General features: G+C 58.7%; 1 protein-coding gene across 3 annotated transcripts in view; it reads right to left on the bottom strand.

The window, feature by feature from the left end:
• CFAP46 (cilia and flagella associated protein 46) overlaps window positions 1-16545 on the bottom strand; it is a 134597-nt gene that overhangs the window by 63728 nt on the left and 54324 nt on the right. For all 3 annotated transcript variants that reach the window (XM_058298090.1, XM_071215607.1, XM_058298091.2), the window contains 4 exons: window positions 11352-11501; window positions 8678-8785; window positions 6286-6452; window positions 324-455 (listed from right to left, as the gene is read on the bottom strand). In XM_058298090.1, the coding sequence (XP_058154073.1) occupies window positions 324-455; window positions 6286-6452; window positions 8678-8785; window positions 11352-11501 (557 nt within the window). The remainder of the gene's footprint in view (window positions 1-323; window positions 456-6285; window positions 6453-8677; window positions 8786-11351; window positions 11502-16545) is intronic.

Here is a 16545-nt window from a genome sequence, read left to right as displayed (position 1 = left end):
CCAGGCCTGCTCCGGCTCTGCCCCCGCCCGCCCCAGCCGCGGCCTCTCCGTTCCCTTCTTCAGCCAAGCCTTTCCCTGCGGCTGGAGCTTCTGGGCCAGGGACTGGGGGAGGCCGCCCGGCCCTCGCTGCAGCGGGCTCGGCCGTGGGACCCTCAAGGGGCGCTTCGTGCCCCCTGCTCTCAAGCGCCCTCCCTGGGCGCTGCCCGTGGCCCACCCTGCCCGGCCCCCGCCCTCTGGGGACGCTCTCGGCCGCTGTGACGGCCCCGCGGGCGGCCCCAGGACCGTGAGCGAAGCCTGCGCAGCCCCGGGGGCGGGCGGCGCACCTGGCGCTCTCCAGGAAGGCCTTGGCGGCCGCCAGGCGCAGCTGCTTCCGTCCCTTCAGGTTCTCCATGATGCTTCGGCCCTGGGTGCAGGCGGCCGCGCTCAGCATCTCTGCGGCCAGGCCCGCCTCGGCCCTGCGTGAGCGGGAGACGGTGCTCGTGGGAGGGGTGCCCGCCCGGCTGGCGCCGCCCCGCTCGGCGGGCACGGCTGCGGTGCTGCCGACAGACCCCCATCCCGGGGCCCTGCCCCTCCGCATGTGCACTGGCCGTAGCGAGGCAGCCGAAGGGACGACTGGGTGCCCCGGGCGGAGCCCCCGTGACCCCAGGGCCAACGGGGGTCAGAGTGTCTGGGATTCTCATGCCGGGGACACTCTCTGGACCTCGAGGCTGTGATGGGCCACAGCTGGGGGGGTCCCTCCTGCGAGGGAGGGACCGTCCAAGATGCCCAGCTGTGGAGGACTGTCCAGGATGCCCAGCTGTAAGTGACCAGCTAGGGCGTCCAGCTGCGTTTGCGACCATCTAGGATGCCCAGCCATGGAAGTGACCATCTAGGGTGTCCAGCTGTGGAAGGGACCATCTAGGATGCCCAGCCCGTGCGCCCTCTGGTCCCAGCCCTAGCTGTCCCTTTGACTGCACCTCCTGGGAGAGCCAGAACCACAAAGCTGGAGGGAACATCACGAACGTTGAAATTTCTGTGTTTTTGGGCTTTTTAGGCGCTTGTGCTGACGGAATGGAGCTTCGGGCCCCCTCCCCTCTCCAGGAGTGCTCGGGCTCTGCCCCCTTCGTCCCAGCCTAAGCCTTATCTCAGGAGTTCACACGCACCTGTTGTCCATCCCGGCGCACCCCTCGGGCGGGCGCCGCCTGTGGCTTGGACACGGAACACCGCGCACGCTGCAGCGAGCCCCGTGCCTGCGCCGGGGTGGAGCCTTCCCGCGGCTCAGCTCCCAGGGGTTCTGGACGCAGGGTGAGAGGGAAGTGCTGCGCCCTGGGGGGCCCGTTCTGCACAACCAGGATGCCGGGGCCGATGGCATTGCCACACTCTGCCCAGAAGAGCCTGGGAGCACGGGGCATGCCGGGTGGTGGGACTGCTGGCCTGGACGTGCGTGGCCAAGTCCGGAGCATGCGAGGCGCTGCTTAGTGGCCACGGAAGGAGAACGGTGGCCGTGGTCCTGATAAGCATGCTGCCCTCACTCCCTTAGCAGGACAGAGGAGAGCTGGGTCCTGGCCTAGGAAATGACCTGCTAGAAACGGTGACCTTCGGTACGCAGCTGGTGGTCTGTGAATGTCCGCTGGATGGGATGTCTAGCAATGCGGCAGATCTTCCATGTACTGATGGACGTTTTTCATTTTTTTTTTTTTTGCCTACTTTATTCTATCAGTTACTGAGAAAGGAATTTGGGACCTACAACTGTAATTGTGGTTGTAGCTATTTTTTTGCTGCTTGTATTTTGAAGCTCTGCTATTCATTGAACACACATTTAGGATGATTAAGGTTTTTTAACGATTTAATCCTTTTATCATTATGACATGTCTCTCGTTATCTCCGATAACTTAACACCTTGTTTTCCTTTGATTACTGTTTGCAAAGTATGTCTTTCTTCTATCCCTTTTACTTTTAATCTGTGTCTTGACATTTGAAGTGCCTCTTGTAAATAGCTTATAGTTGGGTCTTGCATTTTTATTTAATGCACATCTGCTCCCTGATCATTTGTTTTTGCTCACTGTCTTCTCGTTGATTGCTCATTGTCTTGCTTGTTGTTTTCGCTCATCTGCTCGTTGTCTGCTTGCTCTTTTTGCTTGATGTCTTCTTATTGTTTGTCTTCTTTAGGAAGCAGTGGGAACTGAACCCCATGTGGGAGGCGAGCACTCAACTGCTTGAGCCACATCTGCTTTCCCACATTGTTTCTTATGAGGAGTCAGCAGTCATTTTTATCCTTGCTTCCCTGTATGGAATGTGGCTTGTTCCCCCTCTAATATCTTTTCAAGATTTTCTCATTTTCTTTGGTCCTCAGCAATTTGACTATGATGAAACTATGTGTGATTTTCTTTGTGGTCTATCCTACTTGGGTCCATTAAAATTTTTGGATCTCTGGGGTGATTATTTTATTTCAATGTGGAAAAGTTTCAGCTATTATTTTTTCAAATATGTGCATCTTTGTCCCCTCCCTTCCCTCTACCCAAGAATCCAATTGCACTTACGTTAGACCACTTGGTACTATTTTGTTTTTCCATCTTTCTCTCTGGGCTCAGTTTGGACCATTTATTTATCTGCACTCAAAATTCCCTTTTCATTTCTTCTTCAGTGTTCAACCTGATGCCAAGCTCTTCCGGTGAAATCTTCATTTCAGCCTTTGTATTTTTCAGTTCTAAGAATTTCCACTGGGCTTTTTTTTTCAGTCTCCATTTGTGTGTTGGAATTTCCCATCTGAACTGATCAGGTCTGTTAAAAATCCTTGCTTGTGTCCCTAATAGCTACTGTAAATTCATTTCCTGATACTCTGAATGTTTATGTCCTGTCTAGGCCTGCTGACTGCTTTTTGTACTTTACTGGCTATTTTTCCTCCTGGTTGTGGGTCTCATTTTGCTCCTTTTCCACGTGCTTAGTAATTTTTCACTTGATGTTGGTGTGTGACAGTTACATCATCGAGAGCATGCACGACGCGGCCCTCCCTACCTGTGCTGGCTTTGGTCTGGCTGCAGTGACTCTACCAGCCTCTTCCTGTTGAGGCCGGGTCTAGCTGGGTGAGGGCGAGTCTGGGGCACTGCTATCCCTAGGACGTGCTCTTTCTGAATGACTCGCAAGTTTGGCGAGTCTCTCCTCTCGAGCTGGTCGGAACACCAACAGTTCACGCACGGGTGGCCTCCCGAATCTCTTCTCCTTGCTCCCCCAGGAGTCATTTTCCACCAGGCCTTGCCTTATGGACGTCTGCTCTAGCGCAAGCAGCTTAGGGCCAGTGCACGCTCGGTGCGGCCACCTCCCCCCCCGTGCCGGGTCTCACCAACGCCGGCTGCCACGGCAGCCCGAGCCTTCATCTCCACTGCACTTCAGAAGCGTCCTCTCTGGGCTCTACTTCCCGGGGCTGCTGCTGGGAAAGCTCTTTCCGGCAGAAAGCCAGGGCGACTGTGGAGTCTACTTTTTTTTTTTTAGGAGGCACTGGGAATTGAAACTGGGACCTCACACATGAGAAGCAGGCACTCGACCCCAGAGCTACACCCGCTTCCCTGGAGCTCACTTTTGATCTTCTCTTCTTGCAGGAATCACTGTCATGAGCTGCTGGCCAATGCCTAAAATAACTATTTCATATATCTTGTCAAGTTCTGTAGTTTTTTTTTACAGCATAAGGGTATGATAGCTATTACTCTGCAAAGGCCACACTTGGTAGAAAAAGTGACAAATGTATTTAAAGACCCAAAAATTTTGATGGGTATCTTAAATTAAAAAGGTTAAACAAAGAAGAAAGTCTCAAATGACATTCTTAGATTATCTCCTCTTAACCTATTTTGTGTCCATTTTAGGGATCTAAATATTTCTTATTATCAAATTTCATCCTAGTTTCTGCATATAACTTTTAGAATGGGAAAATTAGTTAAAAATTTTGAAATACATGTAACTTTTAAATAGTGCCTTTGTAACAGGCTAATCACTTGCAGTACATTCCGCATGCCCCAAAGTGTCCCTGTGTCCTGCTTGACTGCGGCCGGTGTCCAGGCCTCTGGCAGTGACCAGCAAGACCAATGTCCAGCGTGGCCGAAAGCCCGTCACTGGGTCTCTCCGGCCTCGCCACACACAGCGCTGGGCCTGGACACGGCTGGCACGTGGCGTGGTCAGTCGGGGGGCACAGTAGCATTCGGGAGAATCCCACTGAGTGGGTGACGTGGGCTCCCGCCACGGGGCCTTGGGACGAGTTTTCTAAAGGCCCCCCGTGTTGCCAGGTGTGCACAGCTGTAGTTGTAGCTCGTTTACCACCAGGCATTGTCAGTGTGTGACGGCACTCAGGGCCCGCAGCAGCCACTGACGCCCCGAGGAGCTGGTGGAGCACACTTCAGCCAAGCACAGGAAGACTCGCGCCACGGCACTCCTGCCCTGGCTTGTGCTCCAAGAACATCTTCTCAGCTTCTTTCTTTTAAAAATAATTTTTGAATTTTTATCAAAGAAGTGCCTCCCTATGGCTAGGACTAAGCATCCCTCCCTGCCCACTGCCCTGGCCCCGGAGGGAACAACTTCTAACCCTTAGCTCTTTCTCTGGTGGACATAAGCTCCCCTCTCAACAACTGGCTTCTGCCTCTACCTCCTGATTGATCACTTTTAAACATTTTCTATGGAATTCTTACAACAATAAAGGGGAAGTTGGTTACTGACGCCTCCTTTTTCCTTTCACCCAACTTACTTGCGTAGGTAGAAATAGGTCATTTTAATTCCCTTATTTATTGTCTTCGTGCTTAAAATGCGATACCAACTTCCTCACCCCCTGGCCCCCAGAACAGTGACACCCAAGGACTCACGTCTCAGGCCCTCTCGCCTCCCTTTGGCCTTCCCGTCCCCCACTGCAGTCTGTTATCTGCACCTGTTCTTTATCTTTATATTGTCAACACTGAGAACTCAAAGAGGTCACCTTTCCTTTGTCAAATGTTTATCCTGAAAGTGGGCATCAATAAACTATGGCTGCGTGCACATTTTCACTGGAGAGCCACACTGTGCGTTGCTGCTGTGTTCCTGCAGTGTCCAGTTGCCTCTTCCACCATCATTCTATTTTGCTGGAGCCAATTCCTCTTAAAGTCCTCATAGTATGAGGTCCTGAGTTTCCTGTGGAGAGGGGCTCTCTCAGCGAGCAGCACAGCTGCCCCATCTTGGGACCGCTCCTTGCTGCTTTTCTGGAGAGGCTCGACCGTTTCCAGCACCTCCTGTCCTTCTCCTTTTTGCTTTACTCCCTTGTTTCTCTGGAGCATATTTTCAAGTAACTTTCTAAAATGGGGTGTTTGAGAGGTACATTTTCTGGGTCGCTACCTGCATGAAAATGGTTTTCTTTCACCCTTTTACTTTGCTTGGGTGAGTTAGAAGTCTCGTTTTAAAGTTAATTTCCACTTACAACTTCCCTTTTTCTTTCGGCTTCTAGCAATGGCTCCGGAGAAGGTCGGTGCGTTTCCACTTCCTCGTCTCTGCAGGCGACTTGCCTCTGGAAGCTTTTGGGCTTGTCTCTATCCACAACGACCGAGCGTCCCCCGGCCGTCCCCGTGGGTGCCCCCATTCTCGCTGGCCACTTGGTGGGGCAGGGCGAGCTGCCGAAGCGGGCGCGCCCGAGGTCCGGGATGCCCGCGTGCCTCCTTGGTTGGCGTCCTCTCCTCCACTCTCGTCGTGCTTGCTGTAGCTCCCGGACGCTGGCCCTGCCGGGGCGGGGTCTGCGGCTCCTGGCTTGACGTTCCCTTTTTCTCTCTCTGTGCTTTTTCTTCTGTTTTCTAAGAGGTCTCCTCCGCTTTTCTCTTCTAGCTCTTCATTGAATTTATTTCCAACTCCAGAAATTGTCCTTTTAATTTTCAGGAGCTCCTCAGTCCCTGTCCCACAGCACTTATTTTCTTTATAAATGCTGGGTCTTGTCCAATAGCAAGGATCTTCAAAGCTGTATTTTTTTAACACTCCTTTCTAACAGCACACAACCTGCTACACCCTTTCCTGCGGAGCTCGGGGGGGCCTCAGAGTCTTTCTTAGCACAGCTCTGCAGGCAGCACTGCTGAGGGTGTGTTGTCTGTGAGTGCAGGGGGCAGACACGTGCTCATGGGTGAGGCCTGCGCAGAAACACAGTGGCTGGTGGGCCACTGAGGCCATCTGGATTCGTTTCAGGGCCTCTCCCTGGCCACAGCCTTTGCTGCCCTGCACTCTGGCCTGGGGGAACACAGGGCACCCGGGGATTTGGGGGATCAGCCTATCACGTCAGGACACCCGAAGTTACGCGTGACGGCATTTACTTACTGCTCAAACGTCTTCAGGCACCTGGTGCCCATTTGGAGGGCGTCCTGGGAACACGCCATGGTGATTTCGTGGTCGTGGGCCGCGTGGGCGAAATGGCTGAGCCGCGTGAGGGTCTGCAGGCCCACCAGGGGGTCTGACCAGGTGCACTCCGAGGCCATCTTCACCAGCTGCGCAGGAGGAAGGTCGTCACCAAGGGCGGCAGGTTCTAAGAGCGCGGCCCGGAGGGCCACTGGGCTGCGAGGCTGCTGCGCTCACTCAGTTTTATAAAACGTTACACGCGTTCTAACGTTCACCTAGAAACGTGAGCGTATTTTTCCCAAACAGATCCAGGGATTTGCAAAAGGTCGTCAGCCCTGGAGAAGGACAGGCGCATCGGCAAGCGAAGGCCAGGCCACAGGCACCGGGGGCGGGCAGGGACGGGGGCACCGCCTCCGTGGGGGCCGGCAGGGCACGGCACAGGGTTCTCCAGGGAGAGACCAGGTCAAGGGGCGCTTCTGATGCTAAACAGCTTCACCTGCTGTACAGGGCTCGCCCGGCGCGCTCCGGGGGGCAGGCGGGCGTGGGGGCAGGCAGGCAGCGGGGGACAGGCGGGCGGTGGGGCAGGCGGGCGCGGGGGCAGGCAGGCAGCGGGGGACAGGCGGGCGGTGGGGCAGGCAGGCAGCGGGGGACAGGCGGGCGGTGGGGCAGGCAGGCAGCGGGGGTCAGGCGGGCGGTGGGGCAGGTAGGCAGCGGGGGACAGGCGGGCGGTGGGGCAGGCAGGCAGCGGGGGACAGGCGGGCGGTGGGGCAGGTAGGCAGCGGGGGACAGGCGGGCGGTGGGGCAGGCAGGCAGCGGGGGACAGGCGGGCGGTGGGGCAGGCGGGCGCGGGGGCAGGCAGGCAGCGGGGGACAGGCAGGCAGTGGGGGGCAGGCGGGCGCGGGAGTAGGCAGGCAGCGGGGGACAGGCGGGCGGTGGGGCAGGCAGGCAGCGGGGGACAGGCGGGCGGTGGGGCAGGCGGGCGCGGGGGCAGGCAGGCAGCGGGGGACAGGCGGGCGGTGGGGCAGGTGGGCGCGGGGGCAGGCAGGCAGCGGGGGACAGGCAGGCAGTGGGGGGCAGGCGGGCGCGGGAGTAGGCAGGCAGCGGGGGACAGGTGGGTGGTGGGGCAGGCGGGCGCGGGGGCAGGCAGGCAGCGGGGGACAGGCGGGCGGTGGGGCAGGCAGGCAGCGGGGGGCAGGTGGGCACGGGGGCAGGCAGGCGCGGGGGGCAGGCGGGCGCGGGGGCAGGCAGGCAGCGGGGGACAGGCGGGCGGTGGGGCAGGCAGGCAGCGGGGGGCAGGTGGGCACGGGGGCAGGCAGGCAGCGGGGGGCAGGTGGGCACGGGGGCAGGCAGGCAGCGGGGGGCAGGTGGGCACGGGGGCAGGCAGGCGCGGGGGGCAGGCAGGCAGCGGGGGACAGGCGGGTGGTGGGGCAGGCGGGCGCGGGGGCAGGCAGCGGGGGACAGGCGGGTGGTGGGGCAGGTGGGCACGGGGGCAGGTGGGCGCGGGGGCAGGCCGGCGCGGGGGCAGGCAGGCAGCGGGGGACAGGCGGGTGGTGGGGCAGGTGGGCACGGGGGCAGGCAGGCGCGGGGGGCAGGCGGGCGCGGGGGCAGGCAGGCAGGCAGCGGGGGGCAGGTGGGCACGGGGGCAGGCAGGCGCGGGGGGCAGGCGGGCGCGGGGGCAGGCAGGCAGTGGGGGACAGGCGGGCGGTGGGGCAGGCGGGCGCGGGGGCAGGCAGGCAGTGGGGGACAGGCGGGCGGTGGGGCAGGCGGGCGCGGGGGCAGGCAGGCGCGGGGGGCAGGCGGGCGCGGGGGCAGGCAGGCAGTGGGGGACAGGCGGGCGCGGGGGCAGGCGGGCGCGGGGGCAGGCAGGCGCGGGGGACAGGCAGGCGGTGGGGCAGGCGGGCGCGGGGGCAGGCGGGCGCGGGGGCAGGCAGGCGGTGGGGCAGGCGGGCACGGGGGTAGGCGGGCAGTGGGGCAAGCTGGCAGTGGGGCAGACGGGCAGTGGGGCAGGCGGGCGCGGGGGCAGGCGGGCAGTGGGGCAGGCGGGCGCGGGGGCAGGCGGGCAGTGGGGCAGGCGGGCAGTGGGGCAGGCGGGCGCGGGGGCAGGCGGGCGCGGGGGCAGGCGGGCGCGGGGGCAGGCGGGCGCGGGGGCAGGCGGGCAGTGGGGCAGGCGGCTCCCGGCCCGGAGCCCAGCCGCTGCGGGAGCACTGAGGGGTCAGGGCCCGCCGGGAAGCAGGGTTAGCAAAGTGCGCCCTCAGGTGGGGGCAGGATGTGGGGGCACCCATGGCTAGCAGCCGTGTCACAGGGGCCCCCGCCGTGGCCATGGCCGTGGCCACGTTCGTACGGTGGCCAGAGCACCCATGGAGGAGGCCCCCACCTGAGCCAAGGGGGGGACGGTGAACTCCATGAGGCCCAGCCCGTTGCACGAGTACATTTCCAGGGCGACGAGCACCTTGGTCACAGCACTGATGTCCTCGTTGGTGCACTGGCAGGAAGGAAGAGGGGATGGGGGTCAGCGGGGGGTCAACTGGGGTCAGCAGGGGTCAGCCGGGGCCAGCCCGGGGGCCCGGAGCCCCTCAGCTGCACGTCCTCCTGGCTCTGCCCAGCCGGCTGCAGGCCTGGCTGCCCCAAGCATGCTCGTCACGGCAGCAGGGCACTGCCCGGCTTCCCGCTGTGCCCTCTGCGCGACGCCCACTGCGCCCAGCCCCGGCAGCTCACGCTCTGGGCCCCCGGGCTCTCTGCCAGCACCTTCTCAGAATCTTCCTGGAAGCTTCTGGGTCCTCCCACCCTTGGCCTCCTCTTGGTCCTTTTCTCGAGAGGCCACTCCCCTCTTGCGGCTGAGCCCCCTTGACCGCGGGCCCAAGCCCCTGCCGGCTCCCCAGATACCCGCCCGCCCCTGCCCGCCCCGGGGGCTCCCCTCTGCCTGTCCCGTGTGTGGCCCTGTGGGCAGGCCGCCCTGGCCAGGGCTCTTTCCTGGGGTGGGGTCTTCTTTCCAGGGCCCTGCGTCCCCCGCAGGCCGCCCGTGTGACCAAATCACCCCCTCCCCGGCGCCTACACTGCCCTCCCCCAGGCCTTCCCCACCTGCCGCCTGTCCCACCGCCTGAGAGCCAAGTCCACGTGGTCACTCGGGGCTCTGGCATTTTCACAAGGTCTGCGACGCCAGAGCTGCCTGCCGCTAACGCCCCTTCCGTGCCCCGCCCTGTCTGCGCATTCGGCTCCCAGCATGCCTCCTGGCGGTCCACTCCTGCTGCCCTACCCGGCCCAGCTTCCACCTGCTGTCCAGCCCCCAGCCTGGTAGCCATGGCCACCAGGACCCCGGCCACCCCACAGCCCTCTCAGGCAGCTCCACCTGTCCCACCTGCATGCCCTGCCTTTCTGTGCCTGAGCAGCCCTGGGGCTGCTGGAGCAGAGGGGCTCACGGGGAGGGGGCCAGGTGGACGGCTCCCCAGAGCCAAGGGGCAATCACAGGTGTGCTTGCCCAGCAACCCCCGTGGCTGGAGGAAGTAGGGGATGTCCCTGGTCCCAGCAGGGCAAGGAAGCCTCCCGTGCAGGTGCTGCCTGCTCCTCCTCTGGGTGGGGCTAGGGCGGGGCTCCCAGAGGAAGGTACAGCCCAGACACCTGTGCATTGGCCCCTGCCTGGGCTCTTGAATATTCAAGGAGTGTGCAGGGCTGCCACGGGGACACAGGTGGAGCCCTCAGGGCACAGGTGGAGGATGCACGTGGGTCCTCAGGGCACAGGTGGGCCCTCGGGGCACAGGTGGAAGGCACAGGTGAAGCCCTCAGGGCACAGGTGGAGCCCTCGGGGCGCAGGTGGAGCCCTCGGGGCGCAGGTGAAGCCCTCAGGGCACAGATGGAGGATGCACGTGGGTCCTCAGGGCACAGGTGAAGCCCTCAGGGCACAGGTGGGCCCTCGGGGCGCAGGTGGAGTCCTCGGGGCACAGGTGGACTCTCGGGGTGCAGGTGGAACCCTCGGGGCACAGGTGGGCCCTTGGGGTGCAGGTAGAGCCCTCGGGGCACAGGTGGGCCCTTGGGGTGCAGGTGAAGTTCTCAGGGCACAGGTGGAGTCCTCGGGGCACAGGTGGGCCCTCGGGGCGCAGGTGGAGGATGCACGTGGGTCCTCGGGGCACAGGTGGAGCCCTCAGGGCACAGGTGGGCCCTCGGGGTGCAGGTAGAGCCCTCGGGGCACAGGTGGGCCCTCGGGGTGCAGGTGGAGCCCTCGGGGCACAGGTGGGCCCTCGGGGCACAGGTGGGCCCTCGGGGTGCAGGTGGGTCCTCGGGCACAGGTGGGCCCTCGGGCACAGGTAGAGCCCTCGGGGCACAGGTGGGTCCTCGGGGCGCAGGTGGAGCCCTCGGGACACAGGTGGGCCCTCGGGGCACAGGTGGAGCCCTCGGGGCACAGGTGGAGCCCACAGGGCACAGGTGGGCCCTCGGGGCACAGGTGGGCCCTCGGGCACAGGTAGAGCCCTCGGGGCACAGGTGGGTCCTCGGGGCACAGGTGGAGCCCTCGGGACACAGGTGGGCCCTCGGGGCACAGGTGGAGCCCTCGGGGCACAGGTGGAGCCCACAGGGCACAGGTGGGCCCTCGGGGCACAGGTGGAGCCCTCGGGGCACAGGTGGAGCCCTCGGGGCACAGGTGGGCCCTCGGGGTGCAGGTGGGTCCTCGGGCTGCAGGTGGGCCCTCGGGCTGCAGGTGGGCCCTCGGGCACAGGTGGGCCCTCAGGGCACAGGTGGAGCCCTCGGGGCACAGGTGGGCCCTCGGGGTGCAGGTGGGCCCTCAGGGCGCAGGTGGGCCCTCGGGGCGCAGGTGGAGCCCTCCGGGGCACAGGTGGGTCCTCGGGGCACAGGTGGGCCCTCGGGGCACAGGTGGGCCCTCGGGGCGCAGGTGGGTCCTCGGGGCACAGGTGGGCCCTCGGGACACAGGTGGGTCCTCGGGGCACAGGTGGGCCCTCGGGGCACAGGTGGGTCCTCGGGGCACAGGTGGGTCCTTGGGGCACAGGTGGAGCCCTCGGGGCGCAGGTGGGTGTGGGGGTGACGGGTGGGGGGCGGCGCACCTGCTCGTCCGTCCCCAGGCGGCTTCCAATCTGCTGCTGCGTCAGCTGCTTGGCCTTGACCCAGGTGGCGATGAGCTGCTGCCGCACCTTGCTGGGCGCCACCTCCTCGGGCGTGTTCCCGCTCGTCAGGCTCAGGGCAAACTCGCAGACCTGAGGCGGGCAGTCCTCGTGCGTGAGCCTGAGCTCCGAACGGGGTCGCCTGAACCACAGCCCAAGACCCGAAACCCACAGAGCCGGGAAGCGGGGTCCTCGCGCCCTCTGCCCCCGGCTGAAGCTGGGCTCGACAACCCACTGGCTGCTGGGGAAAATCAAGTCAAAACCAGAGGCACCGTTTCACTCCGGCTAGCACGGCCATTATTTAAAGAAAAGAGAAGGCCACAGGCGCTGCAGAGGCGGTGGCGCGACAGGAGCCACTCACTGCTGGTGGGAGTGCAGGACGGTGCGGCGCTGCGCAGGACGGTTCCACGGAAAGCTAAGTGTGGCATCACCATGTGGCCTGGCATCCTGCCACGAGGCATATCCCAAAGAACGGAAAGCAGGGGCATGGGCAGACGTTTGCACACCGGTGTGCGTGGGATGGAAGCAACCCAACTTATCCCTCTACCCGATGAATGGATAAGCAACCTGTGGCAGATATATCTGTGGTGGATTACTCAGCTGTAAAAGGACGGAAGCCCTGGTGCTCGCGACATGCGGATGAAGCTTGAAGAGACTATGTTGAGTGAAATAAGTCAGAAAAGGACAAGTATCGAATGAGCTCACTAACACGAACTCACAATAATGAGCACAAGCCCAGAGCTAAAGCCCAGAACACGGGCTGCCAGGAGGTGGGATGGAGGCCCGTGGCCGCTGCGTGCCTGGTGCAGCGCCTCTGTTCAGGTTGACTGCAGATGTTGGAAATGGCTCAAGGTGATGGTAGTCCATTACTGTGAGTGTGATTACCAGCACTGAATTGTGTGTGTGTGGGTGTGGCTGAAATGGGACGCTTTCCGTTGTGTATGTTACTAGAAGGAATGCTAGAGGCCAAAACACAGGACTGTACGGCACAGTGAACCCTGTTGGACGATGGCTGTGGACAACAGTACAGGGACAAGGAGGTTTTCTCACGAGTAACAGCAAACGTACGTCACCACTACAAGGTGCTGAGGACAGGGTGGTGAATGGGAAAAGACACACTAATGCCAGCTGGGTCTATGGCTAGCAGCCGTATTTTAATAATCTTTCCTCGAATGAAACAAATGCACCGCACCACGCGATGTGCCAACAGCAGGTGGGTGTATGCGCATGCAAATCTACAACTTCTCTAATTTACAAAGTATTTTACACTAATTAAAAAACTTACACTAAGTGAGAGAACCAGACCAAAGTGCTACAAACGGTATGATTCCACTGTACAAAACGTGACTATAAATAAGTCTACTGAGTCGGGTGACAACAGGGCCTGGAGGCCGGGGAGGCGGCCTGTGGCCACTGCTGGACACGGGCTCCCTCCTCTCGGGGAATGAAACGCTCCAGAACCGGTCAGGGTGCTGCACGCACAACTCCGTGACGACGCTAAAAGCCGCTGAGTGCACACCTTGGACGGACTTACGGTGTGTAAATATATATCACTCTGTCTGCTAAAAATGTAAAAACCACACAAAAAGCACTTCAGTCCTCAGACCTAAGAAACAAACGACTGCCCGCCCGGGACAGCCTGGCCGGCAGCCTGGGGATCTGGAAGCCCTCGGGGTGCGCAAGGGTGCACGGCCCCTGACCCGGCTCTGCCCCCAGGGTCCTCAGCTCGCCCGGCCCCTGCTGTGGCCAACAAGGCCCCGCTGTTATCCACAGCAAACAGGGGAAACTGAGGCACAGGGAGGGTAGGAAACTCGCCCAAAGCCACTTGGTGAGTGAGGGCCCCGAGGAGTGCCCGATGCTCTGGGGGCCCGGCCGGGACCCCAGCCCCTCGCTGCCATGACCAGGGCTGGCCCCTCTACCTCCTGTGGCGAGACCCCAGGCCCATCACGGGTGCCGTGGGGACAGCGCGTCCCACTGCAGCACAAGAACTGGGGTCTGCTCCTGCCGGAGTGGCCAAGCTCTGCGCCCCCCAGGCTACCACGAGCACCTGCTCCCTGCGCTGCGTTCCGGGTGGGCCCAAAAGCCCCAGAGCACAGCTCCCCGCCTGCCCTCCTCCCGCCCGCCCTTCTAGACAAGCCTTTAAAAGCCCGCCTCGGTCCCCCGAAGTCCCTGCTGAGCGCGGCGCGGGTCCATCTGGGGACGGAGCCCCTTCTTGGCGCGGCCCCCAAGCCTGGAGCAGCTCACCCCCGCCCGACGCCGTCCAGGCCACCACGACCGCGGCTCGCCACGGAGCCACACGCCGCTGTGTGGTTTCCTCCAAAGCCGAGTGCTTGGCTGTGAGAACCTCATCCTGCTGCGAGGTCTTACTGAATATTGTTCATTACAGGAGACTTGCTAGTTTGAGCCTGCATTTTAAGGCTGAGCTTTCTTATTGCTCTAAGTTGTTTTTTACTACTACTTAGATATTTTTATTGTGGCAAAACACATACAACACAAAATTTGCCATTGCCATAATCTTCAAGTCTGTAGTCAGTGACATTAAGCACATCCAAAAAGTTGGATAACCTTCACCAAGATCTGCTTCCAGAAACTTTTCACCCCCCACCCCCCCAAACAGAACCGCAGTCGCCACCGAGAGCTAACGCCCCCTCCCTCCCCCGCAGCCCCGCAGCCCCGCAGCCAGCCTCTTTCCCTATGGATGAATTCGCCTCTTCTGGAAACTGCGTGCACGTGGAATCACAGGACACTGAGCAGAACTTTCAAGGCTCACCCACGGGGCAGCATGTACCAGAGTGTCCTCTCTTCACGGCTGGCGGAGGGCCCGCCGAGTGGCTGCACCACCCTGTGTCCATCTACTCATCTGCTCATGGACTCGTGGGTTGTTGCTCCCCTTTGGCTATTGTGAAAAGTGATGCCATGAAGACTGGAGAGCAAGTATCTGTTTGAGTAAAAAATGAGCTCATTTTTGGGAAAATATAATAGGAATGGGGTTGCTGGGTCATAGGGTAGTTCTCTGTTTGATTGTGGAACCACCCACCTGTTTTCCACAGCAGCTGCACCATTTTACATGCTCATAAGCAATGCACAAGGGTTCCACTGTCTCCACAGTCACCTACACTTGTTATTTCCTGTGCGTGTTTAATAACAGCCATCGTCACAGGTGTGAAGCGATCAATCTCGTGATTTTGATTTGCATTTCCGTAATCACGGCTATGTGTCTTCTCGTGGGCTTTGTGGCCACTCATACATCTTCTTTGCAGAAATGTCTACTCAAGTCTTTTACCCATCTTTGAATGTGCTGTGTTCTGTTGTTGTTGAGCTTTAGAAATTCTTTATACAGTTTGGATATTAAACCCTTATATATATATTTGTGCAAATGTTTTCTCCCATTATGTCTTTTCATTCACTTGATAGTATCCTTTGGTGTTCTGAAGTTCATAATTTTGAAGCCCAGTTCCTCTATTTTTACTTTCTTGCCTGTGCTTTTGGTGTCATTTAAGATAACGTTGCCAAATTCGAGGTCATGAGGATTTGCTCCTGTGGTTTTTTGTAAGTTTCGTGGTTCTAGCCCTTCAGTTTAGGTCTTCAGTCCACTTGGAGTTAATTTTGCATGTGGTGTGAGGGAGGGGTCGGCTTCGCTAGTCTGCATGTGGCGGCGCGTTCTCCAGCACCTGATGTGGAAGAGACTGTCCTCTCCCCGGTGGATGGTCCTGGCATCGTTGCTGAAAACCAACTGACCATACATGTGAGGACTTCTGCTGGGCTTTCTATTCGATTCCACTGGCCTTGCTGTCTGCCCTTACTTCACTAACACATGGTTGTTTTTAAAAAATTTTCAACTTTGTTTTGTACATTTAATTGAAAATATAAACAGTAAAAAGAAAAAGAAAACATAGTTGAATAAAAACATACATTTCTCAATTAAATGTACTGGATATCTATAAAACTTTTTTTGAATCATACAACATGTTACACAACATATTTGGTTCATAGTAACACAATTATACAGTATTTACCTGACTTGCTTTGCTCTACATAACGTCCTCCAGGTTCATCCATGTTGTCATATGCTTCATGACTTCATTTCTTCTTACAGCTGAATTATATCCCATTGTGTGAAGAGACCACAGTTTGTTTATCCACTCGTCAGTTGTTGGACTTGTGAGTTGTTTCCAACTTTTGGCAGTTGTGAATAATGCCACTTTGAACATTGGTGTGCAGATGTCTGGTCACTGCTCTCTGTTCTTCAGGGTATATACCCAGTAGCGATATTGCAGGGGGACATGGCAAGTCTATATTCAACTTCTTTAGGAACTGCCACACAGTCCTCCACAGTGGCTGTGCCATTCTGCATTTCCACCAACAGGGAATAAGTGTTCTTATCTCTCTACATTCTCTCCAACACTTGTAGTTCTCTGTCTTTTATAGTGGCCATTCTGATAGGTGTGAAATGATACCTCATTACAGTTTTGATTTGCATTTCCCTAATCATTAGTGATGTTGAACATTTTTTCATGGTTTTTTTTTTTTGCCATGGGTATTTCTTTGTACAAATGTCTATTCAAGTCTTTTGTCCATTTATTAATTAGATCATTTGTTTTTTATTGTTGAGTTGTAACATCTCTTTATATATCCCGGATATTAAACCCTTATCTGACATGTGATTTCCAAATATTTTCTCCCATTGAGTTGGTTGTCTTTTCAACTCTTTTGACAAAGTCCTGTGAGGTAAAAAAGTGTTAATTCTGAGGAGGTCCCATTTATCAATTTTTTCTTTTGTTGCTCGTGCTTTGGGTGTAAGGTCCAAGAAACCACCACCTACTACAAGGTTTCCCTATATCTTCACCTGGTAGTTTTGTGGTCCTGGCTTTTAGATTTAGGTCTTTGATGGATTTTGAGTTGATTCTTTTATAGGGAGTAAGACAGGGGTCCTGTTTCATTCTTTTGGTTATTGGATATCCAGTTCTCCCAGCATCATTTGTTGAAGAGACTGTTTTGTCCCATTAACATGGACTTGGTAGGTTTGTCAAAAACCAGCTGACTATACATGCAAGGGTTTATTTCTGGATTCTTAACTCTGTTCCACTGATCGACACGTCTATCTTTAGGCCAGCACTATGACGTTTTGACCACTGTA

Source organism: Dasypus novemcinctus, chromosome 6 (assembly GCF_030445035.2).
Source record: "Dasypus novemcinctus isolate mDasNov1 chromosome 6, mDasNov1.1.hap2, whole genome shotgun sequence".
Lineage (NCBI taxonomy): Eukaryota > Metazoa > Chordata > Mammalia > Cingulata > Dasypodidae > Dasypus > Dasypus novemcinctus.
This window is presented reverse-complemented; position numbering and strand designations above follow the sequence as displayed.